The sequence below is a fragment of a genome, unplaced genomic scaffold, assembly GCF_019419815.1.
Source record: "Pyrus x bretschneideri cultivar Hongxiangsu unplaced genomic scaffold, Pyrus_bretschneideri_v1 Contig15, whole genome shotgun sequence".
NCBI classification, from domain to species: domain Eukaryota; kingdom Viridiplantae; phylum Streptophyta; class Magnoliopsida; order Rosales; family Rosaceae; genus Pyrus; species Pyrus x bretschneideri.
Window position 1 is genome coordinate 1,334,833 of NW_025999446.1, and position 27,832 is coordinate 1,362,664.

At 37.5% G+C, this 27,832-nt stretch overlaps 4 protein-coding genes across 5 annotated transcripts; 3 read left to right on the forward strand and 1 right to left on the reverse strand.

Moving 5' to 3' along the window:
• Positions 1-491: 491 nt before the first annotated feature.
• On the reverse strand, positions 492-3,617 carry LOC125475497 (putative disease resistance protein RGA3). Its single transcript, XM_048580263.1, has one exon. The coding sequence runs from the start codon at positions 3,225-3,227 to the stop codon at positions 507-509; it is 2,721 nt and encodes a 906-aa protein (XP_048436220.1). The 5' UTR covers positions 3,228-3,617; the 3' UTR covers positions 492-506.
• A 4,317-nt stretch (positions 3,618-7,934) lies between these two features.
• Positions 7,935-12,410, forward strand: LOC125475498 (serine/threonine-protein kinase tricornered-like). Its single transcript, XM_048580264.1, has 12 exons — positions 7,935-8,325; positions 8,737-8,911; positions 9,180-9,263; positions 9,538-9,779; positions 10,048-10,279; positions 10,464-10,628; positions 10,711-10,842; positions 10,928-11,041; positions 11,284-11,331; positions 11,595-11,673; positions 11,786-11,842; positions 12,067-12,410. The coding sequence occupies exons 1-12, from the start codon at positions 8,135-8,137 to the stop codon at positions 12,123-12,125; spliced, it is 1,578 nt and encodes a 525-aa protein (XP_048436221.1). The 5' UTR covers positions 7,935-8,134; the 3' UTR covers positions 12,126-12,410.
• Positions 12,411-21,711: 9,301 nt separating this feature from the next.
• Positions 21,712-24,389, forward strand: LOC125475499 (cold-regulated protein 27-like). Of its 2 annotated transcripts, XM_048580265.1 has the most exons (5): positions 21,713-21,933; positions 22,406-22,609; positions 22,699-22,993; positions 23,678-23,790; positions 23,885-24,389. In XM_048580265.1, the coding sequence occupies exons 1-5, from the start codon at positions 21,832-21,834 to the stop codon at positions 23,915-23,917; spliced, it is 747 nt and encodes a 248-aa protein (XP_048436222.1). In that variant the 5' UTR covers positions 21,713-21,831; the 3' UTR covers positions 23,918-24,389. The 2 variants fall into 2 exon arrangements, with proteins under 2 accessions (XP_048436223.1, XP_048436222.1); XM_048580266.1 differs by lacking the exon at positions 23,885-24,389 and having other exon boundaries at positions 21,712-21,933; positions 22,699-23,013.
• A 693-nt stretch (positions 24,390-25,082) lies between these two features.
• Positions 25,083-27,575, forward strand: LOC103950124 (coenzyme Q-binding protein COQ10 homolog, mitochondrial). The gene is made up of 4 exons (XM_009361276.3): positions 25,083-25,605; positions 25,885-26,080; positions 26,733-26,864; positions 27,022-27,575. The coding sequence occupies exons 1-4, from the start codon at positions 25,325-25,327 to the stop codon at positions 27,142-27,144; spliced, it is 732 nt and encodes a 243-aa protein (XP_009359551.2). The 5' UTR covers positions 25,083-25,324; the 3' UTR covers positions 27,145-27,575.
• The last annotated feature ends 257 nt before the right edge of the window (positions 27,576-27,832 follow it).

A 27,832-nucleotide genomic window follows, 5' to 3' on the forward strand; every position in this document is an offset into this window, starting at 1 on the left:
CGAGCAGCTCTGCTACAAGCTCTGCGCCCCTCCGCCTCACGGCCGTGGTCCAAGGTAAGATCACCTCCTTTCTTATGCACACAACCTGTTTGATGAACTGCCTCAACTGATAAAGCTTGCATTTTTATTGAATTTTGGGATTTTTGATGTGCAGCCGCAAGTTGATGTCAAGAGTTCCCAGAAGAACTGATCAATTCGCTCGCTGCGAACAGCGAAGGCACGTCGGGGAATATCTACTTGTGGAAGGTTAACTTTCCTATTCAATTTTTTTCACCTCTTTGAATTTATCTTTTTTTGAGCTCTGAAATGCTAATGAACATATTTTTTTTGTATTTATTAAGGTTAATACCGGTAGACTGCTTAAGAAATGGCATGCTCACGACAGAGGTGTTAGTTGCTTGGTATTTTTGGATGATGGCTCCCTGCCGATTTCAGGGTTGGAGGATGGAGGCATTAGAGTTTGGTCTCTTATAGTGTAACCATTTCTTATCGTATATTTTTGAATCTTATATTGTTTTTAGCTGAGGGCACCGAGAAATCTGTAAAGAAGAAAGGCATGGCATTATGGTAATATGAGAATCCTCTTCCTTCCACTCTTCCACTCCTTTCCACTCTTCCCACGCCTCCATTAGGGAAAATGTGAGTGTTTTCAATTTTGGGAATAGAGTAATGCATGATGATGCTGATGACGTTTCCTTTTCTATTCCCAGAAACTCAACTCCAACCTTTTTTCCTTTCATGCCCCAAAGCCAGAGTGTTTCGAGGGACGGCAATTTTCCCAAAGGAGGTAAAACTTCACATTCATTCCATTCATAGAGAGAGAGATATCTCAAATTGTTTAATGACATGATCCAGTTGGGGGCAGTGCTTCCATTATGCCTTTCAATTCTTAACAATTCCAAATTTGGATGCGGTCGTAAAAAATTCAGTGTTTCTGCACTACTGCTGCTTCTTCTTCCCTCGTCAAAAATTATATCCAATTCTGAGAGTTGTTGTTTGTTCCCCAGGGGTGATGCTTTCTCACCCTCACCCACAGCAACTTCCACATCCCCATCAATATCTATTTTGACTCCCCCCTGAAGTTGGTCTAAGTTTCTCAAATCTCCCAATTTGAACGCTTCATCGTCGTCTTTACCACCGCCAACAGGGCACCGATCTAGTCTTCTTAGATTTGTTAATCTCCCAATCCCTTTCGGCAAGTACTTCAGCTCACTGCAACCACCAACATAAAGATGCTTTAAGTTAATCAACTTTCCCATGCTCTGAGGTAGACTTTCAAGTTTCCAACACCCGCGAAGGCGCAATGTCTGCAAATTGTATAAATTACACACCCCACTCGGTAGCTTTTTCAAATCATAATTTTCAGACAAATCAATGAACCTCAGATGCACCAATTCACCTATCTCTTCCGGAAGCACTTCAATACAACCACCACTCAAATTTAATGTCCTAAGATGTTTCAATTGCGAGACCAAAGTTGAGTCCACAACATTAAATTTTGAATCAAAAGTTGCGAGAGTACGTAGATCGCAGCTGGAAAACGAAACACTTGAGAGTTGACCCTCGGGTGCAAACATTAAGGTCAAATGGCGGATCTTGTCACCCAAGGCCTCTATTGTATCGTTACCACCCTTAACCTCCATTGTAAAGCATTCATTTTGAGTAAGAAACTGCAGAAAGTCATGCACAATATCATGCATTTTACACCTCCAGATATTTCCTAGAACATCTTCTTCAAAGTCTTGGAAGAAAGATCGCATTACTAAATTATCGAAACACCTTTGGCCAATTATTTTCTTCTCTATTTTTTCCTTCGAATAGAGATAATTTTGTGACATCCACAACTCAATCAAATAATCTTTATAGATCAAATGATCTTTTGGAAAAATAACACAATATAAAAGGCATCGTTTGACCGCAGGTGCCAAATCAAAATAACTCAGTAATAGTGGTTGGAAAACTTGTTGCTCAAACTTTTCTAGCTCCCATATATTACTGTCCAAAACTTCCTGCCATTCTTTCCTCGTTTTCTTGTAACGCATGAGACTGCCCAGAGTCTTTGCAGCAAGAGGCAAACCCTTGCACTTTTTTGCAATTTCTTTACCAATGGCTTCCAACTCACTATCCTTATCTCTACTAAAAAATGCCATGCAGTTGAATATTGACAAACAATCTGGTTCGCTCAACCTCTCCAAATCGATCTGTTGTGTGAGAGCTCCTATCATATGAACAACATCCTGTTTTCGAGTGGTCACCAATATTGTACTGCCACGGGCGCCACTTCGGTTTAATGGCAACTTCAATTTCTCCCATTTTCTCTGGTCTTCAGTCCACACATCGTCCAGGACAAGGAGGAACTTTTTTCCCTCAAAAGATTTAGACATACATTGCAAGACAGTTTCCAATTCATTTGAATTTGGGCTGGTATCTTTTTCGACACCCTCAATGATGGCTTTGGCAGTTTTGATCTCATCAAAAGGGTCCGAAACACAAACCCAAATTTTGATATCAAAACAGGCTTTAACATTTTCATCGTTAAAAACCTGTTGGGCCAGAGTTGTCTTCCCCATTCCTCCCATCCCGACAATAGGGATGACAAGGAGGCCCCTCTCTTCTTGACTATTCTCATTCAACAACTTGCTGACCAAAACTTCCTTTTCCTGTTCTCTACCAAATGTCACAGATGCATCAACAAAAGAAGAAGTTTTCTCTCGCTCGGGTTGTTCAATGGTCGTTCTCTCCATGGATTGAAAGTTATATCTCTGTCTTTCCTCAGCAATCTCATCTAAATTTTCATTCAGACGTTTGATCTTAAGAGCAATCTCACGACCACGAATTACCCGTCTGACTTGACGAAAACAAAAGCAAGAGGAGGGAATAGAGAAACATACCGCCTTCATCTTCTTCTTAGTAACAAGAGAAGTACTTCCACCGTGCTCTTCTTGCTTCTCAACTTGTTGTTTCAGTATTTCAGTGTTCCACTCATCCAGCACATTGTCCATCTTGTACGACACATCTTCCAGCTTCTCCAGCCAATTTCTCACGCCGGCATCCTTTACCTGCCTCTGCTCCGCATCCTCAAGCACAGCACGAATCACTTCAAGGTTGCGAGCGAATTTTGCAACATCTTCCTCCGCATTCAAAACCAGGCTCACCTCTTTCTCGACGTGCTGGTAAGTTATCGAAGCCAGTTGTTCGAGAAGCACGGAAATGAGTGCCTCGGCCATCTTTCGGTTAGCAGTGGAAACAGAGAACCAAGAGATCGGAACTGAGAAAGTGCAGGATGGATGGTTGTGGTCTCACATCTGTTCTTCCCACCACTGGACTTAATGATGTTAGTTGGGATGACAGAACCGACAAATATTAAATTTGTAGGGTAGAGGTGAGCTATCCGCGCTTAATTGTTCAACAACTTGAAAGACATCCATTAATGGATCTTTTTTAACTCTTGTTCTGTACTAAGTTTAAACAAACAAATAAAGCAACAGAGATATGGAAACAAAACAAAATCTCTGTAATTAAGAATGATTACTTATAGTTACTTAGTACTACGGTCTTGTGGTAAGTAAATAATCTTAGGTTTGATTCTCAGTTTGATTAAAAAAGAAAGAAGAAGAAGAAGAAGAATTATTACTCCTAATTGTTCTGTGAAAGCAGGGCTTCAAATCTCCTTTGCCAATTATTTGTACCAAAAAAATGCCCTCCTTTCAGATTCAGACACATGTCCAAGTAGTTAACCATCCATGTCCAAGTTGTTATCCATCCACGTCCAAGTTGTTATCCATCCATGTCCAAGTAATTAACCATCCATGTCCAAGTTGTTATCCATCCATTTCCAAGTAGTTAACCATCTAACCTAACAGTACTAAGCGACCACGTCAGCCACCCGACTTGGTGACCGACACCCCCCTTCCTCATCACCCTGGAGCACCAGCTGATCTGAAGACTAAAAGCAAGTAGTCACAACTGCCTCTTAACGCGGTTAGGAATTTGACATACTGTATTCCTAGCACAAGTATTCGTTTTCATCTTTCACTTTTCTTTAAATAATAAAAACTAAAACGTGTCTGATAACTAGTTTCATTTTTCAAAAAGCATGAAAATTGAAAATCAAAAATTAAAAAACTAGTTTTTAAGTTTTCAAATTTGGTTTTCAATATCAAGGACATATTCGCTTGGCCCACCGAAGACATATCTGGCCTTGATCATTTGGTAATCTGTTAGCATCTTCATCTGGACCCAACCATAAAACTGGTTATCCAGCGAAAGTGCAATCATGTAACGGAGCAGAGTAAACTCATTGAGGTTGAGATTGACAAACTTAGGTACGCCAGCTTTATTGTTGAAGTCCATCATCCAATTGGCTGGCCAACACAGTCCTTATGCAGAAGAAGAATGGCAAGTGGAGAGTCTCTGTAGATTTCACAAATTCGAACAAGCATGCCCCAAGGATCCTTATCCTCTACCTCGAATAGGCTTACTTGTCGACTTTTCATTTTAAAAATTTTTAGGTCTTATTGTTTTAAAAACGAAAACTTAGTTATCAAACAAATTTTCAATTTAAAAAAAAAAACTAGACAAAAAGTTGTAAACAAAATGATTGTCAAACACCATTTAATGTCAAAGTTCTATAATTGTGCATGATGGCGGAAGTTAATAAACACATAACATATTTCTCTTACACACACTCCTCTTTTCATTTTTTTTTACCATCATATTAAATAAATCAAACAAAAAAAGACCAAAATCAAGCGGTCGATTCTACTTGTTCTGTGCAGTAAAAGCAGTTATACAATATTTCTTTTGGTTCTTGTTGCTAAAACATCGAAACAATCTAAGCCAATTGTTTTGGTGAGGAACTAAACAAAGTCAAGGGATTTAATCCTTTTTTTTTCTTCTCTTTCTTAGAATTTAAATTCACACTTTTTACGATTAAACTTCCTCCTCCGCTTCTTGGATTTGGATTCCGACATGGCATCATGCACCGGAGATTTCTGTCTCTTCTTAGATTCGCACTTGGCGAGCACCGGAGAATCCCCCCCTCCTGTGCACATCAAGCACACGGAGGCAGAACAGTCATTGACATAGGTGCAGCGATCGCAAGGCCAACAATCCACACTTACCTCCGGAAAATCATTCTCCGAATAATCCACTACCTCCGGAAAATCATTCTCCATCGCTCTTACAAAGTTTCTGAAGTAGTTTCCAATCGTAACGGTCAGCTGTATCAGCTTTCCTCGAAATTCGAAGAACTCTTCAATAGATCGATCAGCATTGATAATCTGCTCTTCCAGTTCCACTTCTGCACAATGACATAGCTTTTCCAAGCCACTCTCCGCCTCGTCTAGCAAGTACTCAAACAACTGTCTCTTAACGCGCTCATGCATGGTGATAAAGTAACCATACACATAGATCCACTGCAGCACCCGTCTGCATTCGATAATCTCTTGCCAGGCCTCCACGACAAAATCAAGAACCGGATTCGTTTGTAGGTATTTCACACTGAGCTTCTTCAAATGAACATCTTGCACAAGGCGATGAAAATCTTCAACGACTATTTTCTTGTACACGCGGTTATATACCCAAAGTTCATAATAACGAACAAATCTGTTAGAAGACACCTCGACATCTCCTTCAAAGATATGTTTGTCATTTCTTTCGTTCTCCTACTATGCTCACTCTCCACCCCTCCAGGAAACCATTACCAGAATAATTAAGACCATGCCAGTTCCACCATTCGAGGCACGTCCAGCAAAATTCGAATCCACAAGGCGCGCTGCATGTCATATGGTTACATCCAAATTCCTAGGCAACTAGGAAAAGCGAACCAAATTCCTTGCATGAAAAGGAACAGAAACCCTAAAAATTTCCGTAAATTAGGAGCAACCCCAAATCGTCTGAGGCGTAAAACGCACCGTTCCAATAAAACATTGCTACCTTAATTAGGAATTTAGGACATAGAGCCAAATTATAACACTATCTATATATATATATATATATATATATATATTTTTTTTTTTTATAACAAATGATACTATCTGCACTAAGGAAAAGATGTGAACTTAACCTCATAATGAACTAACAATAACGTGGTTCAAGTTTAGAGGGACATGTTTTTGGTTTATTTTATAGAGGCACAAAACTTATCCATCTAGCAAATGATGTTATGATTTATTTTTTAATTGTTTTTGCATTTACAATTGAGGTATCTATCATACAATTCTTTTTCTCTCTTTCATTTCATTCTTCCTATTTTTCCTCTCTTCCCTTCTTCTTCCTAATTTCTCTCATACTTCTTTTCTATCTCTCGCATACTTCTTGTTCTTTGCACTTCTCTCTCCTCCTCTTCTTTTTCGCTTTGTTCTCTATATTTATGACATAAATTTAGATTTACCATCACTGTAGTGTCCTCTGCTAATAATATAACATCATATAAACAGAAACTCTTGTCGTTGTATTCTTGATAGAAAATGATTTAGTTGTGTTGTGAATATAGTTTGAATGTTACGTATATGAATGTAAGAAGAAGCAAATCAAAATGGACTTTGGTGACAATAATAAAAAAATTTAGGTGAAATAGTAAACTTGGATGATGACATTTTTATCATGCAATTTTTTCCCATGGGTGTAAGACTTTCCCATATAAAGGGACGGTTGTAGTGTAAAAATTATCCCATCTTTCTACCTACAATATAACATCATATAAATAGAAACTCTTGTAGTTGTATTCTTGACAGAAAATGATTTAGTTGTGTTGTGAATATAGTTTGAATGTTATGTACATGAATGTATGAAAAAGCAAATGAAAATGGACTTTGGTGACAATAATTAAAAAATTTAGGTGACATAGTAAACTTGGATGACATTTTTATCATGCAATTTTTTCCCATGGGTGTAAGACTTTCCCATATAAAGGGACGGTTGTAATGTAAAAATTATCCCATCTTTCTACCTACCTATCTTAGCAAACAATTTTTTATTTATTTTTTTTTTTTTTTATCAAACGATAGATTTTGTTTGATTACATGTTAGATTACCCACCGACGAGGTTTGAACCCATGCCGTCATGCAATGACTCAACATTTTTTCATCACTGTAGTAAAGAACCATTTGCTCCTAGCAAACAATTTATGCTAATCTTTATTTTTCCTGGCACACAAGATCAAAAGTAGAAAGTGAATACCAAGCTCCTTTCTCTTTGTACTTGCACTTATTATCTGATATAGTTACGAAAATAATCAGTTTAATACATTGATCCCATTCCACTTCAATTTCTAACAAAAATCCTCTTTTTAACTTTTGTCTATTTATAATTATATTCACGCTCCGCAAATCATTTACACATAATTTGTTTGAAGTACCGGTCAATGCAGTAACTCAAGATACCAACGCCGACACATCATTCCAAATTTCCAGGTACAAAGTAGGTTATGAATGTCCTCTCCAGGTCCACCCCCGAAACCGTAAGTCTCACGCACTCGATCGAAACTCGTACATTCTAGACCATATTCAGATCTCCGCCTTTTCTTCTCTCTCTCTCTCTCTCTCCTTCTTCTCTCAATAACAAGTCTGAATAAAATTAATAAAATGATAATAAAAAATCCGGCCACCAAGATTCCAGTTCATGCAAGTAAAACGCTGCCGTCGATTGTCCTCCATTCCCAAGAAAATCCAGAAAATGTAAAAACAAAAATGATTATTATTTAATTAATTTATTTATTTATCCAGTCAGCATATAAATACTGAATATATTTATAATATTATACTCTCAAGTATATGCCAGTGCAGGAAAAGGATATTCAGATTCCTTTAATCAAATCCATCAATTTGATTCTTTGAAATTTGTTAAAAATATAGGATTTCTTTAAAAATTATAATAATTTTAACCGTTGGATTAAATTTCAATGGTCCGGATTGATGACTGATTGGAAGGGATGCGGAGAGAGGATCCCTTTCCGCCAGTGCATACTCCCTAGCATCCTCTTACTCTGTCATTTACGCAAACACTTGGGGGGCCAGATCTCTCATCGAATTACTGCCACCGGAAGCTTCTCTTCTCCGCCGCTGAAATGCTGAGCTTTTGATCCGTTTTGCTGTGGATTCGAGCTTGATTTGATCGCGTTCGTCGGTGGAAATGGACGGCGGCGATGGGACGATGAGGCTTGGCGCTCTCAACTTGAAGCCGGATCGGGTCGGCGGCTTCGAGTCGGGTCCCGACGTGTCGGTTTCGTCGCCGGTCACACGGCAGAAGGCGGTGGCGGCAAAGCAGTTCATTGAGAATCACTACAAGAACTACCTTCAAGGTCTGCAGGAACGCAAAGAGAGGTACTTTGTGATTGCTTTAGCTTTTAATTCGTCAAAATTTTCAAAATTTGTATTGATTGTGATAGTGTCAGAGCAATAGTTCTAATTGGAATTCTCGAACTTTGTCTTCGATTTCGTGCACACAGTTCTGCTAAGGCTGCATTTGTGCGTTTAACCTCGATCAAAAATGCTTCATTTTTCCCTTTTTTGCAGTCACTCTTTGCAAATTAATCACAGTTTCAGTTTTTCTTTTGCTGTTTATGTTTTCTGTTTGTCATTTCGAAAACTCGAGCAAGTGGAAGAACTAATTCTGATACGATTACTCGATTAGCTGTAAACTTTAGATTCCGTTTTGTTCGCATTGATTGAGTGCTGAAAAAAGAAGGTATTGAAAATGTGTTGATACTGAGATTATATATTTATCTGTTTTAGACGTCGAGCGCTTCAAAGGAAGGCACAAGAAGATCAGATACCGAGTGAGGAACAAGAGGAGATGATGAGGACTTTGGAACGCCGGGAAACAGAATATATGAGGCTGCAAAGACGTAAAATCGGCATTGATGATTTTGAGCAATTAACTGTGATTGGCAAAGGCGCATTTGGTGAGGTATGTAAAAGGGTAGAATTATCATATTTCACGGAACTATTTCGGTTTTCCCTTATCGACAATGAGAATCTCTCCAGTTCAAATAGATTGCTTTATGAGTATGTAAGTCCCTTGACATAGATTTGACAATAGTGGGCGTATTCTGATGAAAAAAGTGGTTACATATATTCTGAGATTTTTAATTGGATGTTTTGACCTACCTATATAGAAATGAGATATACCCTGTCACTAAAATATGGTACCATTCTTTTGTAATTAACAAATGCAGGTAAGGTTATGTCGTGCTAAAGGTACAGGAGAGATTTATGCCATGAAGAAATTGAAGAAATCGGAGATGCTTAGTCGCGGACAGGTAGCTATGTTTGAAACTTTAAGAACGGTCTACTTCTAAAATTTATTCCTTGCGGTATATAAGAAGACTTTCTTTGCTGCTGTATCCATTAGCTCATTGTATAGTAAGCAGTTGTATGAAGTATTGGTTTTAATCAGAAAACTGAGTATCCTAGAATTTGATTTGTACCAATATACCTACTACAATCAAGTTACTCTAACACGATATGTGTCCTGATACTGCATGACATACATTATCAATTTGCATCATGATATATTGTCTTTTCGCATTTTAGGTTGAGCATGTGCGTTCTGAGAGGAACTTGCTTGCGGAGGTTGATAGTCGGTTCATTGTACAACTTCATTATTCGTTTCAAGATTCCGATTTTTTATACCTTATCATGGAGTACTTACCTGGTGGCGATATTATGACATTACTGATGAGAGAAGATACTCTTTCTGAAGACGTTGCTCGTTTTTACATAGCAGAGAGTATTCTGGCTATTCACTCAATCCATCAACACAACTACATTCATAGGTGTGACAGTTGTGTAACATTTCAGTTTTAGTCGATAGTAACAAATTTTTTCTCCTTTTGATTCTTTTTTTTTTTCTGTAGTATCTTTTAGTTAATATAAGTATGATTTAGATGTGTACACATTTGAGTTTTCTAGCCGGTTCTTTCCGTTAACATACACAGACACAAAAGGAACACATAAGCACGCGAAACCACATGTTATTTAAAAAGAATGTACTTGTTTCGGAGTAAAAACATGTAAACTTACGTGACCTTGTTCTTCTTATAGGGACATAAAACCAGATAATCTGATACTGGATAAAACTGGCCATTTGAAGCTTTCAGATTTTGGCTTGTGTAAACCTCTGGATGACAAGTATTCCACATTGTTACTGGAAAATGATGATTTGACCTCCCAGGAATCCATATCTGAAACTGATGAACAATCTGGTTGTGACAAGGTTCCTTGGTTGATGCCAAAAGAACAGTTACAACAATGGAAACGAAATCGCCGTGCCTTGGTAATTTTATCCCATTGTCTTTTCAATTCTTCTTGAAATACTCATCCAAAATATTAAATTAAGTATGCTGACATATCAAGCAGTGATGCACTTTTTTACCTAGAATATTTCAATTTCTAATTTCACTTATTGGGTAATTAATGTGTACATATTCTGAGTTACCAAAAATATCCGAATTGTTTAGGCTTATTCAACCGTGGGAACTCTTGACTATATGGCACCTGAGGTGTTGCTCAAGAAAGGATATGGGATAGAGTGTGATTGGTGGTCCCTAGGGGCAATCATGTATGAGATGCTTGTAGGCTATGCTCCCTTCTGCTCTGATGACCCAAGGATTACATGCCGCAAGGTAATATCATGCTCCCCTTTCTTTGAAATTTGACACGATCCTCGATAATTGCAGAGTTCGACAACATTACTGTTTTCTGTAGATAATCAATTGGAGGACATGCCTGAAATTCCCTGACGAACCCAAAATCTCAGAAGAAGCGAAGGATCTGATCTGTCACTTGTTATGTGATGTTGAGTCAAGGCTTGGGACACATGGAGCAGAAGAAATTAAGGTAGCCAGGTTTAAAAGAACTAATGACGTTGTGTATGATGTTCTTGTTTGATATTTGTTCGCTTATAAGCTAAATGTTTTCTCAGGCCCATCCATGGTTCAGGTCTACTCAGTGGGACAGGCTGTATGAAGGCGAAGCTGCATATAAACCCACAGTCGTTGGAGACTTGGACACTCAGAATTTCGAAAAGTTTCCTGAAGTGAGTTCACTGAAAATCAATGTATTGGAATCTGTTATCCTTTAGTGGGACAAAATTTTAAATTTTTTTAGGATGAAGATAATGCCTTTCTTTGCAGATTTGTATTTCCTTAATAGGCCTGGCACTATCTTTTTGTGTCCAGGCTTCCATTTTAAGCATATTTTTGTTCAATCAAAGCGAAATATTGATAGTAGTTGCCACCCTATGGTTAACTTGTTTCCCTCTTTTTTTCTCTATTATAGGTAGAGGGACAGCCATCAACAATGCCAACAGTGGGACCTTGGCGGAAGGTAAACTTCATATTTTCTCCTATATTTTCTAGTTGTGAGTAAAGCTTTGTTTTGGAAACCAAGTTGCTAAAATCTCTTTTATGCTCTTTCAATTTTGTTTTCCTTTAAATAAAGCATTTTTGTCACATGTCCAATTGGCGTCCCCCGGTCCCTTTGCCAGCACGTGTAAAAGCATTCTGTGAAGGGAATTGGTTTAGTACTCTTTGCTAATCTGTGTTGCATCAGTACGAAAGCTTATATGATTTGCTTGTTTGGCGTTGCAGATGTTAACATCAAAAGATACCAACTTCATTGGATACACTTTTAAGAAATCCGATGTCCTTAAATCGCTTGAAAGTTCAGGTCTGCTTCTGGCATGAGAAAATGGATCATTTTTAATGTGGATTTCACATTATTTTTTATGCCTCTTTCAAATATTATGCCTAGACTTATAATCGGAACATGCATTGTGTAGGTACAGACATGCGATCAGATGGATCTTCAAAGTCCCCTTCTCTGATTTCCTTGTTAGGTACAGTCTTCTTGCAGTTACATCTTTTATCTCAAAGTCTCGGTGTATAGACTTAAAGTTATAATGTCATTATGTTTAGGGCACCATGACAGATTGCCTTGTTCGTGCAAATCCTGTTCTTCAATACTTCAGGATCATCCCAAAATTATAATTATTTTAGTTGTTCCTAGAAAACAGCAGCTGGCGTAATTTGAACTTGCTTTTTCTGCTTCCTGGTAATGCAGGTAGAATTGACTTGCAAGACACCATGATACCGGAGGGTGATCAGAAGCAGGAAATATAAGTTTCGTATTTAATGGAGTATATTCTTACTTTCTTCACGCACGTAATCTACAACAGAAGCAGTTGTTACTATGCAAGATCAGATTCGGCAAGATGTGCTGTTTACACGAAGACATGAATAAAAAGGTCAGCTCAAAGTTGATATGTTCTTGGGTGCTATTTTTTTATTACACCACCCCAAGTATGCCTTGATGTATACCTACTAATCTACTATTGTAAAAACCATCATTCTTAAGTAAACATTTACGCACGCCCCACCCCCCGTGGGAGCTTTGTTGTTTTAACATACAGAGATCCCCATCAAGAAACCAAGATTAGTTTATTTTTGGGACAAATTTTCGTTGTACGTACATTAACAGGTTGTTCAGTTTCGGTTATCAGAGCGGATACGCGTTTGAAATTAATATTGCATTAAGTTGTATGGACTATGATGCTTTGGCAATTCGATACTCTAGGCATTATTTTGACGATGCGATATTCTAAACCATTACTTGCGGGAAAGAAGATTCGAACTTTACTATGACCAATTCGCCTTACCCACATGTGCCTGCATATGTTGTTTACAGAGTGGTAAGAGCAATCCATTAGCTTGCAATTTAGCAGTAGGTTATCTTATCTTCTTTCTCTTGGCACCTTTCCCTTCTAATCTTCTATGTTATCTACTCATTAATTGACTAAGTAGTTATATAAGATTTATCCAAAACAATAAGTTTGTAACTTTGTTTAGTTAACAACTCGATGATTACACGATGATTGATCAATTTTTGCAAAGATGTTTCACAAGATAGACGGTTCCGATTCTAAGATTACATTGCAGGATGATGTAAATTTTTGCAAAGAAATGTGTGCAAAGGTAATTTAGCTAGCATTCTCAATCAATACTAAAGGATAATGCATACGTACTCTACACTCAAATTCGAATTTTTTTTTCGTAGTTTAAATAATTTAGTAGTTTTTTTTTAATTCAAAATGATATTGAAATTGACATAACTTTCTCACTTTGGTTCTTAAGATTTAAAATCTATAGAAGGGTATGTGAGATTGTCGACCGTCAATCATTTTGGTCTTTCTACGAGAAATCTCCCTTAAATTGAGGGTATTGTTGTCAAATCAACCTCTCCCCTTGGACTGATAGTTTCTTCAATTTAACGGAGATTTGTCACTGAATGACCAAAATGATTGACGGTGACTAGTCTCAGAGACCAGTTCTATCGAGTGATTTTGAATTTCTGTAATCAAAGTGAGAAGTTATGACAATCTCAGATCAATAATCATTTTGGCTAAAAAAATCTAATCTAGTATAATAATTTTATCGTTTACTATTTTGACTAAAAAGTCATATTAGGTATAATAATCTAATTGTTTTTCAAAAAAGGTTTTAGAATTGGTTTTCAATCATCATTTTATTCCAGTTGATGGAGATGAAAGTTGCCTTTAATTGTAATGATGCAATCCATTACTTGTGATCGAAAAAGTGCCAGAAAAAATGAGAATAGATATTCAATGTACCTGACCTAAAGTGATCTGACTCTGACCATCCCAATTATCTCCTTGTAATTTTCTACGATCAAGGTAGCGGCTCAAATATGTGGTCCCACTCATATATTCTTAGCTCAAATTTACGCTGATATTATTTATATTAATATAGTGCAAAAATCTGTTAAGTTTCACAATAGACTAGTAATAATATGGTTTAAATACATCTTTAACAATAATTGAATCTACGACCTTTCATTTATAAGTAAAGAGAAATATCATTAAACTGTAGTATTAACTAACAAATATTTGACAACTTAATAAAAACCAACTTAAAATCTATGAATCATTAAGAGACTCATTTTCTTGTTTTGATTTATTAAGTTGTCATCTATTATAAGTTTTTAAATATAAATTAGCATAGTCTTATAGCTTAATATACGTTTGGTCAGCACATGTACTAAAAAAGGGACCTTAAGAGAGCAAACATCTAAAAAAATGTCCATAAAAGAAACTTTTTCTTCACAAAAATCACTGAACCTTTATTTAATGGAAAAGATACAAATTATAAACTTACTCAACATTTATTAACAACAAAGCCACAAAAGTAATTGAATATTAAAAAACAACAAAAAAAAACCTGTAAACATTAACCGCTCGTGGTCCTATCAACTAGCGCACACAGACCTACATGCCAGCTAGAAAGAAGTGTAATACTAGAAAAAATAAATTTATAGACAAAATTTTGTAAACTAAATCACATAAAAATTGATAACTAAATTAATATTTAAATATTAATTAACCTATTTATTTTTTATTTAACACCTTATTTATTTGGAAAATTTAATGTACGCTTTACTCTAGAAATAAATAGCAACCATTTGTGATAACCATAATCATTGGCGTTCATGCAGGAGAATTCAACCACAAGGCTAGGAAGAAAGCCGGTTGGAAATAATAACGCATGGCAGCTTTCTTGCCGCATATCTCTCTCTCCTTTCTCTTTCCCTCTCCCTCTCCGTTCTTTTTTTTCTCGTTCACGTCACTCCTTCTCCTTGCTTCGTGTTTTCTCTCTCTTGTAGCTCTTTCTTCCATAAACAACCAACTTTTTTATTTGTTTTTTATTTTGTATAAAATTTAAAAATTAGTGTATGAACATAATAGATTTGGACCCATGTTGTTCAAATTGCAAATAAGACATTAATCAAGAAGCAATCATTATCTTTTTTTTTTAACAAATTATTGAAAGAAGTCACTATTTCTTGAAACATTAATTGAGAAATTTCATTATTTTTAAAATATTCATATTTCATGATAAATATTCCCTATTATTAAATATTTATTGCAAAATTTTCACTAATTTCTAACAATCACTATTTTTAAAATATTGATATAAATATAAATATTTTCGTGTTAAAAAACACCTAATTATTTCTATAAAAATACATTTGGTTGTTTGGGAGGTAAGACTGTAGGAGTGACATGAGATAGAGAGAGTTAAAGCAGTTCTAGTGTTGCTAGGCCTCCTAGACAATAGGCAATTTAATCTCCTAAGTAAATAGTAATTGTCTTTAATAATAATAATAAATAATTTTATTTTTAAATTTGGATAATGAAAAAAGATCGGTTGAAAGTATTTGAAAATATTGAAATGTAATATGGTTAAGTATTTATAAAAAAATCATAATTTTTTTTTATTTTAAATTAATTTTTTATAATTTTTTGTATTTTAATTATTATTTTTTATAATTTAATTAATTTTTATAATTTTTTAATACTGACTAACTGTCACAGCCCGTCCCAAAGGTGTATATTATTTTATCCTCGAGAGTAAGGAAATGACTTAATTACCCTTGGACGTTGAGATGTGTTGTGTGTGATATGTTTTTGGTTGTGGTCCAATTCCTAACTTTCCTATACTTTTGGAACTACTTAGGACTTAGGTTTTATTTTCTTTTGTTTTTGGTTGGTGACCCACTAGGACCACACGCACACCCAAACCTCTCCGTTGACCCTCTCTCTCTCTCATTTTCTCAGATTTCATCCGTTGTTTGTACAATTTGTACGGTCATTCTTCAAACTAGCTTCATTTTACACGGATCGACGTTAAGGAGGTTGCTTTTATGTTCTTTGTGAGCTCAGGAGCTCATCCATACCCTTAGTTTGACGTGAGAGCTCGTAAAACCCGAAAACCAGAGAACCCAGCTTTGGGTTACTGTTCATGCAGTTGTGATCGTGGACTTTTCCTCGAGTTTGGAAGTGTTAGAGAGCCTTAGAACTTCTTCACGAAGCTTAGGGAGGAATTTTGGAAGGTTTTGGACGTTAGGAAGCTCAGGTTTGATAAGTTGCAGAGGTGGCCGGATTATCGTGATTTTTCCGGCGAGATCCCATGAGTTTTAGGACCTAAAAGTGGTAAGGTTTTGTTCCTCTCATCCTAAGCTTCATTTTGGTTTAAATTTCGTGAAGTTTGGTTGAAAAATGAAGAAGATATGACGATTAGAAGTTTTTCCAGTTTTCGACGATACAGACGGCAGCGGCTCCGGCGATGATCACCGGAGAAGACAAAGAATATTCCGTCAACTTTGACGGAATATACTAACGGCGTTACTAATGACAGCAGGTATATTTAACGGTATATTCCATTTTTGGACGGAATATTCCCTAACGCTGTTAGGGTTTCCGTACGTTTGCCAAGCACGTGCCTGCGCGTGGCCGGCTCATGTGTCTGTGCCTTGGCCGGTGTGTGGGTGGTCGGAAAATTTTTCTAAAAATATGGGGATGTTCGTGGTGTTGAGTAGATTACGTTGGTATATTCAAACACCCCATTTGAGCAATGTATGAGAAGTTATTAGTTAGTTTCATTTATGTGCTTTAAGTAAACGTTTATATGGTTGTTTCGCATATAGGTGAGACCTATCCTCAGGACAAGCGCAGTCAATCGAGGCTTGGGGGCTGCAACCCTTCCACATACCAGTGAATGAGCTTTTGGTTTTCAGTATATACTATACTTGCTATGTTCCCATAAAATGTGTTTAAATGAAATTATGTTTGAAATGCTATGCCTATTGATCTATGCTTCGACTATGAATTTGTATGATATGTGCATATTGTGATTTGACGCGGTGGATGCTCAGGTGAGTTGTAGATTGTTTATGTGAATTGATGATGTGTTGAGAGCTCATAAACCTGCACCTCAGTGTTAGTGCTCCCACCTGTGATTAGGGGCACAGTCTTTCACGTGATGTTCACCTCATGCACCATACGCTCACCTTGGATCCAAGTTAGGTGCATAGTCCTGTCGTACAGACCACTATAGATGGTTCCGACTCGTAGGTGACCCACAATCATTCGCACAGTCTTCACGTGATCATAGCACTTGAGCGTATTTATTTACATCCAGTCCTATCATACAGACCACTTTAGGTGGTTCCAACTCGTGTGCAGGTATATTTGTTGAGATGTGGATTTGAGCTGTACAGGTCACGTTAGGTGACTCCGGCTGACATATTATTTGCATTGATTTATATCGCCTAGCTTACATATTTTTTTATGCTGAGATATTTGATATGGCATATATGTGGATTTTGCTATTATGAGCATGGTTGTGGTATAGATATGTATTCTATTTTCTGGGAAATTATACAAGTTTTACGGCGAGGGGTTACTATCTTTGATAATTGAAATGGTTTTGAAAAACTTTGTTTTTGCCCACTCACACTTTCTGTTTTGCGCCCCTCCAGGTTCTAGTTAGGAGTGCTTTTTGGTGGCTTGCTAGGAATCCATGGTAGCTTTGACAGATTATCACCATTGTATGGTCATCTTTAGGTGTTGTATAATTAGTATTTGTCATGCTGGACTGCACTTAGGCTACTTATACTCTGGTTGTGAATTCACACTTATTTTGTCTTGCACCTTATCTTATCTAGTGCTCTAGTTAGTTGGGTTTTTATTTATTTGCATTTCTTATATTAATATTGCTTCCGCACTGTGCACATGGCTGCGTTACCTTCACGTGACGGCCATCACGCCTTGATTTCGGTCGGGGTGTGTCACTAACGTCACATGACATCACATAACTTAGGGGCTAGGCTAGGCAATTATTGCGTGGGGCACTAAGGTCATCTCTAACTCCAACCGATCCGGCCAAAGGGTCATAGGGCTAAAAATAGCTCCGAATAATACGAAAACCGTCTTCAACCGAGGGTTGGCTGGCTGGAGAAGGCCAAAGAGCCATGTTTAGCCCTATAGCCCTGCAAAAAATTATATTTTAATAAACAATGTCAGGCCATATTTTATACCCTCTCCAACCTAGGGGTTCAAGGGGTCATAGGCTAAACATAGCCCTTTGACAAAAAACTCATTTCCAATCGACGGGGCCAAACGGCCATAGGTCAAACATAACCCCCTCAATAATTTATTATTTTAACTAAATTAATATAGTTAATTAAATTAAACTACCATATTAAAATAAAATTTTCGGACATATTTTGAATATCATTTGTCGTTAAATGAGTAAGCCTTCGAATATCTTATCTTTATATTAAAATAACTTTCCAAATTACTTCTCTTTCTCCTTCATCTCTCTTGTTTTGATCTTCCATTGTAGTTCGTCTTGATTTAGAGGTTTCTGTGACATCCCACATCGCCCAGGGGAGCGATCCTTAAATGTATATTCCCATCCCTACCTAGCACGAGGCCTTTTGGGAGCTCACTGGCTTCGGGTTCCATGGGAACTCCGAAGTTAAGCGAGTAGCGCGCGAGAGCACTCCCAGGATGGGTGACCCATCGGGAAGTTCTCGTGTGAGTTCCCAAAAACAAAACCGTGAGGGCGTGGTCGGGGCCCAAAGCGGACAATATCGTGCTACGGTGGTGGATTGGGCCCGGGTTTTGGTGGGGGCCCGGGCCGGGATGTGACAGTTTCGGCCCAATGGGGCCCACAGACCTTTGTCCTAGCCCTCGATTAGGCCATCTCCAATCGAGGGATGGCCAGAGGGCTCGTTTTAGCCCTTTGGCCCTCCAAGATATTAATATTTTAATAAACAGTACAGTGCCATATTTGCCTCCGTCTCCAACCGAGGGCCAAAGGGCCAGAGGGCTCGTTTTAGCCCTGTCACAAAAAATCGTCTCCAACCAAGGGCCATAGGGTTAAACATAATTTATTATTTAAATTTAAAAACTACAACAACTTAAATTTAAAAACAACAACAACTTAAATTTAAAAACTACAATTTATATTTAAAAACTACAACTAAAATTTAAAAACGACAAATTAAATTTAAAAACTACAAATTAAATTTGAAAACAACATTAACTTAAGCTTAAAAACTACAACAACTTAAATTTAATATCCATAATCAACATCATCTTTATCATCCGCCATCGTAGGAGTATAGTCAAAGGTAAACAACTGTCGTCGGCTCATAATTTCTTTTTCTTTTTTTCTATCAAAATAGGCCTTACTTATAGGAGTGTAATTCGAAGTGTTCTTTTCCATATTCTTATCATCAATCTCTTCTTGTATTTGTTTGGCCTGTTCTTCATGCCTACACTTTTTTCTTCCACCTCAAGGGCATTTTGCTCCGCCAATAATCGCAATGAGGCCGCCACTTCATGTTGAGCAGTGTAATCATCATTTGCCTTACCCTTTTCCTTCAACCTTCACGCCTTGTTTTGTCCCATAACCCTAGGTATGAAACCTTTAACCGAAGACGGATTTTTTACCCTTGTTTGTTGAATGGTTGGAGATCCATCTTCATCCATATCTGCAGCTGAGGATGCAGTTCTGAACACCGGCGTATGAGCTCTCTGTGGTGGATCTTCAAATAACACCCACCCTTTACAAATTCCCCAACAACTGTGAAACTGAAAGGGTTTCGAGTTGCTGTCCATATACAATTCCTCTGCTTAGCGTACCTCGAAAAAAATTAAAGGAAATTAATTTATGAAATTAAATGTAATATAATTAAATATTTAAAATAAATTGTGAAAAGACTTACTTCGTCGTAAGTAATTAGTGCCGCTTTCATGTCTACTTGCGGCTGCTAACAATGCTTGATGCCATTTGTTCAAATTTGGCTGAAGATGTTTCTTCCATCTTGAAGAACAACTCTTGTAGTTTTGATATTCACTGGAGTGGTGCTTTCATAGAACTCTTAAGTATTTTTTGGACACACGAGTCCAAACACCGTCATTTGTTTGACAGTTCCCCCTGACACTATCTTCCGATACCCATCTATAAGCCTTGCAAAAAGCTTCATCTTCTTTTTGGGTACAAGCCCTACCTTTCATTGCAGACAAGGCCATTTCAAAATTATTAAAAAAATTGAAGGATGGATTTTTGAAAGAGGAAGGAAAATATGAGAATTGAAATGGTGAAATTTTTGTGAGGAATGATTTAGGTATTTATAGAAAAAAAAAATAGAATTAAAAAAAAAAAAAAGAAAAAAGAATCCAACGGTAACTGGCGCCAGCTAGCCGTTGGATTCAAAATTCTTTTTAAGAATTCTTGTCGGTTATAACCGACATGATTAATCAGTTTTCAGGCCAGCCCTTTCAAATTCTGTAGGGCCTTCTCAGATTCCACGAGCCCTCTAGCCTAGCCCTTGATTAGAGATGGTTTTCGGGCTATTTTCGGCCCTTTGGCCCTCTGGAACCTTCGGTTGGAGATGGCCTTACAGATGGTTTTCGTGTCATTCCGATCTATTTTTAGCACTATAGCCATTTGACGGGGTCGGCTGGAGATGGACTAACTAAGCTCCTCATAGCCCAGTGGACTTAAGAGGGTTGGAGGAGATTTTGGTGGGGCAAGGGATATTATCACGTTGGAAGTGCTCTTAAAGAGAGAGAAGATAGAAAGAGAAGGGGAAAAGGAAAGAAGAGTGAGAAATAACGTGTGAAAAAGAAAGATATAGTTGATTTAGGCTACTTAGTACTACAGTTGAATGATATTCATCTTCAATGGTAAGTGTGAGGTTTTAAGTTTGATTCTTGCCAAAGACAAACTTGAACCACATTATTGCTTGCCCTAAACTTAGCGTAGACCCCACCCCCAACTCTTTAGTGTAAATAATATCATTTGATAAAAAAATAAAATAAAAATAGCTGACCAAGGACCCGCACATTATCCTTCTCATAAATAAAAATAACTTATTGAGGATGGGGACCTGCACTTGCTTGTTTTTTTTAATATTTTATTATCCATCTTATTGGTAAAATTTTTTTAAAATCTCTTTTCATTATTTTTTTTTAAAACAAATTGTTAAAAAAAAAAAAACAATTGACAACATACTGCTTAAATATCGATGACATATTAATCATATATATATTGGTAGTAAAAAATGAGATGTTAACAACATATTGAAAAATGAATTATTTCAATAATTGACATTTGAAAAATATCTTTATCCTTGAAAAATTTGAGAGAAGGTTACGACTTATGAGCTTAAATGTCATTGCCAAATTGTTTCCTTTAAAAAAATAATATTTGATTAAAATATATTAGATGAAGCCCGCAGACTACTTGTGTGTGCGTGTGTATATGTAAGAGAGGAAAAGAGAAAGCGAAAAACAATCTAAGTTTTTCTTAATTTTTACAATTTAGATATGCTATGATAACATATGCAAGGTTTGAAAAACAACAACACATTTAGTTTATGAAAAATTATGTTACTGTCTATAATTTTATTTTATGATAAAATTTTCTTTTGATTGACAAAAATAATTTTATTAATAGTTTAAATTTTGGTCAAATATATTCAGGAAGTGCTATGTCAAATATCTTTTACCTAGAAGTTGAAAGGAAGAAACCAAACAAATATCAAGACGAAAACGGTTGGACCAACGACCCGACCCGAAAGCAAAAGAGAGCGCGCGCGTAGAAGCTTTTGCGGGTTGACAGTTAAAAGCGTGGGCGCCACGAAATCTAGAAAGATCGAAAATCAATCAACAAAAGATATTTTGGGCGCTCCCCCAATAAATATCTGGGCTGCCCCCTCGAACCCAGAGTGACGTGGCAACGCTATGGCCCCACGACACGTGTAAAAAGCGTGACAACTGTACCGATCTTTTTGTTCCCATCACCTCCCCCAAACCCCCCCCCCCCTCCACATTTCCTCACATTCCCATTCCTCCAACCATTTCTTCTTCTTCTCGAATCATCTGAAAATTTTCAGAACTCAAAAAAAAAAAAAAAAATTCATAGATTCTGAGAAGTGGGTTTTTTTTGGGTAATTATGAATAATTTCATGGGGAGAGAGTTGAAGGCTTCTATGCAGAACGGTGAGCGGCGGGGCGGGGTTGCTGCGGCGGCGGAGGACCCTCCTTCCGACAACTTGGTACTTCCTCTTTTTTCTATCTGCTGCAAAATTGTTACTTTGATCTTTTTCTGTGTTTCCCAGTTCTTAGTCTTGAGAATTACATATTTTGCAGTAAAAAAACCCAATTAAACTTAACTTTGTATGAGAAATTTTTCATCTTTGAGCTGGGATCTATGGAAATTGCACCCAGATGGGGTTGACTTATTCAATATATTTTTGTAAATAATTAGAATATAAATTCCTTTTTATGTTGATTAGAAATATCGGTTTTTATTTAATTTTTCTTTTTCTTTTTATAATGTCTGATATTTGTCATGCTACTGCTGTAACTGCTCATCTGGGTAAATATTAATTGAAATTTAAGAATGTCAAAAAAGAAAATTCAAATGATCGTTTTGAACTTTTTATTTGCGTAATATATTGTCAGGATGTATGAAATTGTTTGAATGTTTCCTGAAGATTTCTGATCATTGTGCGTAACTTATGTTAGGGTACTCCGGTTCTGACGGAAACCATGTCTACAGAATGGACGGATGAGAAGCACAGCATGTACCTCAAATCCATGGAAGCATCATTTGTCAACCAGTTGTATAATTCCATGGATTCGCGTGGTCGGAGCTCGCAAAAGGGGAATTCATTGCACCATAAATTGTCAAAGCAACCGCAGTTTAACTCTCGTGCCTCTTCCGGCCAGGTCTGAATTCAATCTGTTACTTTAAATGGATTTTCATGTTGTATTGTATGATTATGGTTAATTCATTTGGAGTTTATTGTTTATTGCAGTTTAAGGTACTTCGAGGTGGCTGTTGGCAGAAGATCAATTTTGTAAGAGCTGAAGCTGAAGCAAATAAGGCAGATGAAGATCTCCTGGCAAATCCGTGGGTCGTGCACTTTAGATCTGCCGGCAAGCCCAAAGAGTTTGAATATCCCGATGTTCAAGAACTGGCTGCATCACAATGTGAAGAAGTCGATTCAAGTAGGAAGAAGGAAATGACGGGTTCACCAGCGACATGCTCAAAGCAGTTTCATGCATCTCACTCTCAGTTGCGCCATCAGGAATTGGTTGGAGGGAATACAGGTGCTCTCAGCTAAATTTTGGTGTGTTTGCTGGAAGATATTTGCCTAACTGTGTCTCGCATTGTTTATTTGCTGTGCTGGTATTGATTTTATGTGTTTTGCTGTTCATGTCTTCATTTTGTGCCATCTGTTTACTCGATGATCACTCCACAGAAGAAACAAACAGTCCCACCTGCCATAGTTTTTGACTGAATGGGAGATTCAAAATCTTAAATTGATTAGTCAATTATTGTGCCTCATTAATTCAGTCTTGGATTTTTTACCTTTTTGGGTTTGACCTCAGTTATAGTTTGTTTGTTTGCTACTCGCTCACAGTGAGTGGGGCGCCCTACCAACCCAAGTAGCTTAGGGCGTGCTTAAAGTGACCTCACAACAGTGGCAAACAGATCTCAAAAACCATGTCTCACTTGAACTCAGTTATAGTCACTGTGAAGTAGTTGCGATTTAGATGGCCCGGACATAGAAATAAGAATAATGGAATTTCGTAATATGGTTGGACTTCTTTCATGCACTGTTTTTAGACAATGTTCATTTTCAGTGTTGCAAAGTAAGGATGGATGTTACTCCATCAAGGTCGAATAGATCATAATCTGTACTCTCTCTCTACAATTGCCTGAAACAAGACTTCTATTTCTATCATCTACCTGCCAGAAAGTGTTGACTCATACTTTGTTAATTCTTGCAGAGGTCACAGATCAGAACTTTGTCGATGAAGATATTAAAGAAGAAAAGGAAGTCCGTTCATGTGACGGTAAGAGTATAAAAATGCTTATACTTAATGCCTCAAGTAACGATCAGGTAATTATGGCTTCAATGCATTATGTTATGACCATGTTATCATGTCATATAGCAATGGAATCCTAAATTTGTTGTTTGCTTTCTGCAACTTTAGGTTGTTCCACTCCGCAAGCCTGCTGATTCCTGACGACGTAACCCGGGTAAGAGAAAAACGGATGCATTGGACGATTATTTTCTATCCTATGAAATAATGGATGGATATTGGAGACTGCAGATAGACTGTAGACACCGAGTTTAAGGTGCTGTTGTGTACACGCACACTTTAATGTGTATCTCAATGAGAGGAGGTAGATAAAATTTAATCAAGGCATATGTTCGTATGTTTTGAACACGAGTACAAGTGGCATCAGAACGGCGGCAGGAGAAGGAATCGGGTGCCAGAATGTGCCGTTATTATGCCCGTACAGATTTTGTTGATCTTGTTGTTAGTACCATTGCCAATTACTAATACTGTACTGATTGAATGTAGTATCTCATTTTTTCGGGTGAGGCGGAAACCGGCAGTTTAGACAGCTTATTGTCTACTGCGGCCGAGCCTTCTGCAGCGCAATGACTGTTGTACCAAGCCTGAAATAAAGTAAAAGCATTTCTTTAGGCAACGTATGTATTGCGGAGGGGGATTGTCTGTCCTCCAATTTTCATATTATCCTCATGCGTTCCTGTGATGTGTGGTCACGGTTAAGTTACGCTAATATTTTATATTAATTTTTTTATAGAAATAATAAAACAAATCGTAATAGGAATATAAAATGTTAACTTGGTCTAACCGTAATTACACAAACATGAGAGTATGGGAAGAGTATAGAAATGGAAGAGTAGACAATCCAACTTCATGTATTGCTTGAAAGTCGGGGATTTCTACGAAAACAAGGTAAACGCCATCTTTTGACTTGTTGATCGCTAGTGGGAGAGATTCTCTCTCATAACAGGTGATATCGCATGATAACTGTCTAATAGAGGGATAATAGAGGGATAGTGTCACCCTTCTTGTTAGCGATCTTTCAGATTGTTATTGCTAAGTTGGCTGTTCCAACTACTTCCGGGATGGAGTATGAACAACGACCTACTTTTTATTTTTTGGTGAAAAGACAAGCAGGTTCTTTTTTCGAGAGTAATGATTATGTAGTGCTAGATTCATTGGATTAAATATTTCATTTACTAGCTTCAAAAATTGAATTCAGAACGTGTGGATTACGTGTTTGGATATGACATCATATCCGTCTCTTTCTACTCGAGTTGTACCATCTCGTTGTAAATTAAAATAGTTTAAAATATAGACACGTCACACCAATGGAAAGCCAAAAACGCATGCGTATCATCCGATTTTTGGTGCACCGTCAAATCTAATCCCTCGGCGTCTGAGATTTACGCGGTAAATAATTCTCCTTCTCTCACGTAAATCCCTGGCCCTTAGTCGGATTCCGAATCTCAAGCTTTTCCGTCTCAAGCTTTCCAAACATTTGGGGCTTTCAATCTCCTGTCAATTCGATCCCATCCCATCGTAATTAGGGTTTCCTGATCACCGAAACTCACAATGCCGCCGTTCTGGTCGAGCACGACCTCTAAGGCGGTGAGGTCCTTGCTCTCCCGGAAAATTGGTGCCAGGTATCTGGTCCGCTCCGGCCGGAAATTTGACCAAATTCGATGCTTTAGTAGCATTGCAGGCATAGAAACCCCTTCGTCATCGGTCCGCAAATGGACCGCCGATTCCCAGCTGGATTTCAATTACAGGTCACGGAGGCAATTTCTCGGCTGTGGTGACGGCGAGGAAGGCGGCGTATTATCCAAAGTCTATGAGGAGAGGCGCGTATTGGGGTAATCCTTCATCAATTTCACAATTTTCTGATCGTCCCCAATTTCAGCTGCTTTGTACGATTTTACCTGTATTTAGAATTTCTGTTGAATTCCATAGCAACGGAGTTCTTGATATGTTCTGTGGCGTTACAATGTTTGACATTGCCTTACTTAATGACCCAATTGATTGTCAACCATGAAAGACTTGAATGCTGAATTTCAGTTTTGTATCGTTTTGATGTTTCCCTCATTTGATAACAATGTGAGATAGACATGGGCTGATGCATTTTTGGAATCTAGGTATTCTCCAGAGCAGTTATACGATGTGGTTGCTGCGGTAGACTTGTATGATGGTTTCGTTCCCTGGTGTCAGCGGTCTGCCATAATTAAAAACTATCCTGATGGATCATTTGATGCTGAGCTCGAGATTGGGTTTAAATTTCTTGTTGAAAGTTACATCTCACATGTCGAATTAGAGAGACCGAAGCGTATAAAGGCAATCAGTTTTCTTCAAGCTTGCTATGATTCTTTCTTTAAGTTTTTCATTACCATTGGTTTGTTTACTTTTCCACTTGCTGATAGATAATCAATAGTATTGTAGTTGTTCCATGGGAATATACTCTGGTTTGTTAACTTTGTGAAACAAAATACCTGAGACGTATAAGTTAACTATCATAGAATATCTGAATAAGCTGTTGTAGTAGTTGCCTGGTAATATTCTCTGGTTTTCACTTCTCCTGTTGAAGGAGTTCGGCTTGGGTTTTAGTACACTGGTTTTGAAGTTAATTTATATATATTATGTTGCTGTAGCACTTAGGAGCTTGGAGACGTGGGTTTTTGTGTTAGTGAGTTTGTGAGCAAAGAGTAATGTACCCACTGTACACATTTGGAGTTTTGAAGTAATCTTAAGTATGTTTGTGAGTTTTGATTTAAACATTGACAAATAAAAGCAACAATAGATTGCTGCTGATGGTTGAAAAGAAAAATCTCACAGTCACTTTTATGAGTCGTTGGATAGTTGATGATATTTTTCTATCTAGAGTTTTAAGTGGTTCTTACTGAATATACCCTGAAATTGTTTCTTTGCTTTTGGTTTCATTTTTGGAATTTCTGTTCTAATAGTCTCTATTTCTGTTTTTTAATTCTAGACCACTGTGTCAAATAGTTCCCTTTTCGATCATCTCATAAACATCTGGGAATTCAATCCGGGGCCAGTTCCAGGATCTTGCAGCCTTTATTTCTTGGTGGATTTTAAGTTCCAGTCGCCACTTTACCGACAGGTAAGGTTCCTTATTCAGTATTAAACTTTCTCCCGCGGCAGTTATTCAGTAACCGTTTTATCCTGAATCCTTCATTGTCTGAAGTTTGAAGATTGGAATTTAAATCATGGTGAACTGTAGATTAAGAATTGTGATGTGGCAATGATTTTTGTCCCAGGTGGCATCGGTATTCTTTAAGGAGGTCGTCTCTAAGCTTGTTGGTTCATTTAATGAGCGATGCCGTTTGATATATGGACCAGGAGTTCGAGTTCTTGAAAACTCGTATGGACAAGGGGCATGAGGTTTGACATTTTTCCCCATTAAACAAGGCATTGGACGAGCTTCTGTGGAGTGCAGTCTGCAATATGATCGAATTCAGTTTAACAGTCCCCCATGCCGAGAGGCTCATTGATCTTTTGATCATACGTCAGTGCCCTAAGCCACTGGGCGGCGGAGGATTTCTTCTGTTATAACCCAATTTACACTTAATCGTTCAATGGATTTTTTTTTAATGTTTGTTCCTTACATGTGCTCAATAGAATGAAGTTTAACATCACAGCAGCATCTCTAGACTAGTATTCAGTTCAATAGGACTACATTTGCATTCTTAAATAGGTTCCGTCGTCGACGTTATTGTTTCCTTGGTTCATGATTAAACATATCTGGTCATAAATTTCTGTCATGTACCTCCAATGGTGACTTCAATCTATAGTTCATTTCTTTGAATCGATTCATGATTGTGTATTGAAATCGTATTTGCGAAAAAACCAACACGGATCCAACAATTATTGAACTAAAATGCGACTGAGGAGACGATGGCAGTAATGGAGGGTGGCAGAACAGATGAAGATAAACTTAGAGGACTATCAAAATGGGTTGTTGGCCCTCATAAGCGTTAGGAATGGGATGTTGACTCGTTTGAAATTTTGTGTTATGCATGGCTTCAGAGGTGAACGGTTCGGTTCAGATCGGTTCACCTCTGAAGCCAT